General features: G+C 55.9%; 1 protein-coding gene across 3 annotated transcripts in view; it reads right to left on the bottom strand.

The window, feature by feature from the left end:
* The window catches only part of Zdhhc8 (zinc finger DHHC-type containing 8), a 14,962-nt gene extending 11,743 nt beyond the window's left edge, over positions 1-3,219 (bottom strand). For all 3 annotated transcript variants that reach the window (XM_005369959.3, XM_026777468.1, XM_005369960.2), the window contains exon 1: positions 3,080-3,219. In XM_005369959.3, the coding sequence (XP_005370016.1) occupies positions 3,080-3,183 (104 nt within the window). In that variant the 5' untranslated portion in view covers positions 3,184-3,219. The remainder of the gene's footprint in view (positions 1-3,079) is intronic.
* Positions 3,220-3,225: the final 6 nt, after the last annotated feature.

Genomic DNA, 3,225 nt, shown 5'->3' with positions numbered 1-3,225 from the left:
TGGGGGGGTATCTCTGTGTGGGGGGGTATCTCTGTGTGTATGGGGGGTATCTCTGTGTGTGGGGGGTATCTCTGTGTTTGTTGGGGGGATATCTCTGTGTGTGTGTCTGTGTGGGGTATCTCTGTGTGTGGGGGGGTATCTCTGTGTGTGTGTCTGTGTGGGGTATCTCTGTGTGTGTGTGTGTGTGTGTGTGTGTGTGTAGGGTATCTGTGTGAGAGTGTCCTTGTCTATGTATATGTGTGTGCTTCTGTCTGTTTGTCTGTCTGTGTGTCTCTGTGGGAGCCCTGAGGCTCCAAGAACTCTAGTCTGAGATGGCCTCTGAGCAACAGTAATTCAGACAAGAACACAAACCATCACTAAGTGCCCCACCCAGGTGGAGGTCCAGAGCCCCGCCTAGGCCAGCAGAGACACCGCCCAGTAAGGGGGTGACTTCAGGGACAGAATATCTGCCAAAGCTAAATGTGGAATGGAAAATTTTTACTCAAGACATTTTCTTTTAATCAAGTTCTTCCTTACACTATCTGAGAGCATCATTAGCCTGTGGGGCATCCAGGAACCATGGCAGCAGCCACTCACCCTGGACATCCCAGGACTTGGAGAAGGAGGCAGCTGCCCCCACCTGTCCAATCCCTAGACATTTGGACACACAGAGCAACTGGCTCAGAAAAGCAGCAGCTCCCATCACAAGCGGGACAGCCTGGCAGAAGAGTTCACAGTTTTCACACCTAGGCCTCCTTCCCATGATGCTCCACTCATTACTAGATCTCCCAAGGCTGCCAGAGGCCCAGAGCTGGACTGCCTGCTGTCCCAGACCAGGCTTCTAACTATGCAGAGGGCTCCTGCAGAACCACCTGAGAACCAGCTCTACCTCCCCAGGTGCCCAAATGGCCTAATAGCTCTAGGATTGGCCGCCTGACAGCCATCTCCACCCTTGGGCATGCATTATCCATGTCCTTTTGTAAAGTGGATCTGGGGGCAACCTGGCCTGGAGGAAGCCTTTGGACCCACCCCAGCACCAAACCCAGCTTGGCACTATACCATAGAGAGAGACACACCCCAGCAGGCTTCCGGGAAAGGGACTCAAAATTTACCTTACTCTCGCACCCTACCTCCAGAGAGCCAAGCCATGTCTCACACCCTGCCTGCCCCTAGCCGCTTCTACAAAGAGCCTGCACAGTGGCTGGGCCTACCCTCTGGGTGAGCTGGTTTGGGAGGGTGTCCCTGATACTTCGGTCCTCAGGCTCCCCTTCTTAGCTGACCCACTTGTCCTTGGCATGTAAGTAAATTGTGCCCTGAAAGGAGCAGTTCACACTCAGTTGTACAAAGAGGAGACATGGGGATACTCACCTCCAGGAAAAGTCCCAGGACCCTGTACAGGCCCCAAGGGTAGGTTGGGGAACTACTCCCTTTTCTTGGTATCTGGGGTGTCGGTGGGCTTGGGCAGAAACAGGGCAGGAGGAAGGCCCTGAGAGGATACCAATCCTGTTCTAAAAAAGATACCTAACCCAGTATGGCTACCAGACTGGCCTGGACTCTGGCATAGCCAACATCAGCACAGCTGCCTAGCAGAGTCCTTTCTGAGAAGAGAGCCACCTTGAGCACCCCCAGCAGAGCCAGCCATGCCCACACCTCAAGGACTCACACAAGGGGCATATGAGGATGTACACAGACTGTGTGGGGCCCAAGTCATACCACATTTTCCTAACTGCAAGGCCAGCCTAAGTCAGGGTGGGCTACCCACAGGTTGAGGTGCTATCCCCTAAAAAGAATCCCACACCTCAAGAGCACCAACAAGTATGGGCCCAGAACTCTAGCTTCAAGAACAGCAGCAGAAGCACCACTCAGGAAAATGGGAGCAAAGAGAGAGAATAAAGCTTGGGGGTGGGTCAGGTTCCCAGAAGCCACCAAAGACGGCCCCTCGGAAGCCACAGAAGAGAGCAGGGGGCAGAGGATTTTAACTTCTCTTAAAATTTTCATTCCCACATTTCATGACTTAATTCTAAAGTTCTGTTACAAGACACTGCCCTGTACCTGAGACACCCCACTGAGACAGAACCCCACTCTGACCTCTAAAAGACTGAATTTTCCAAGATGTGTTTTCTCTAGCCCTAGTTCCCCAAGCCCACCTACCACCACCCCTTTGTGTCCCACAGTCCCCGACATCTGAGTGACAAGAATACACAGACTCTCTGGAGCCAGAAATAAGCCCGTCCACACAGGCCTTTTTTAAACTTGCTCTTTGCAGCCGGTGGCACCCACCCAACCCCAGCCTCCAGGTAAGGACTCTCCTCCCCCAGCAGGCACAGAATTCAGACTCCCACAAATGCTGCTCAAGTGGAAAGGGTGGCTCGGGTCCACTGCAGGCTCACATCGGGGCTGTCCAACCTGGAAACAAATGGCCATTCCCCTGGTCACCTGGACTGTGTCAAGGCTTTAGAATTGTGGAAAGAAACGAGTGGTCAGGAATCTTCAAGAATACCACTAAGACCCCATGACCTGTGAACCAGCCTGTGTCAAGAAATTGAGGCTGGAACCACCGGGTGCCAGGCTAGCAAGAGTGCTCCCTCCCCACAACTGGTGGCCTGGCCTCCGAGGTCTTTCCGTTCCTCATGCCTAGAAGTGTAGGTATCGGAGCCTGGGTGAAGCCTAGACTGGAACCTCTAACAGTATTGTACTCAAAGAGGGCAAAAGGCCCTCGCCAGGCCGGGAGTGGCCAGCCGCAACTGTGGAGCAGGCCACACCTACGCGGGAATCGCAGGAATAACTTGGCTTTGCATGCTGGCCGCGACAAGGGGGCTCACAGCTCCCATTCTGAATGCGAATAGGGCTGGTGACACTGGGTGACACGCGTCCCCTCCAAAGCACCGCGGGAAAGGAAGGGCTGCAGCCACACCCAGGGCCTGCTAGAACGCACAGAGGGGCCAGGCATTCACCTGTCCGTGCTCCCGGGACGCAACCCCTTGGCCTCGCCGCCTCCTGCTGATCCGCCCAGCCCGCCGCCGTCCCCGAGGGGCACGTGCACCCACTCGCTCTCCCCGCCCAGCGCTGCCCCCAGGCTCTGGACCCGGCGCAGACTCACGTGAATACGAAGAAGAGGGTGCTGGAGCCAATCAACAGCGCAGCGGCGGTGGCCACCGGGATGTACTTGGCGGGTTTGAGGCGCGTCCCGGGGCTGCGGGGCATCCTGGGCGCCGCGCCGCCGCATCCCTCCCCGGGGCCGGGCGG

Source organism: Microtus ochrogaster, unplaced genomic scaffold (assembly GCF_000317375.1).
Source record: "Microtus ochrogaster isolate Prairie Vole_2 unplaced genomic scaffold, MicOch1.0 UNK68, whole genome shotgun sequence".
Classification (NCBI taxonomy): domain Eukaryota; kingdom Metazoa; phylum Chordata; class Mammalia; order Rodentia; family Cricetidae; genus Microtus; species Microtus ochrogaster.
The sequence above is the reverse complement of the archived record's forward strand: the minus strand, read 5'-3'. Positions and strand labels throughout refer to the sequence as shown.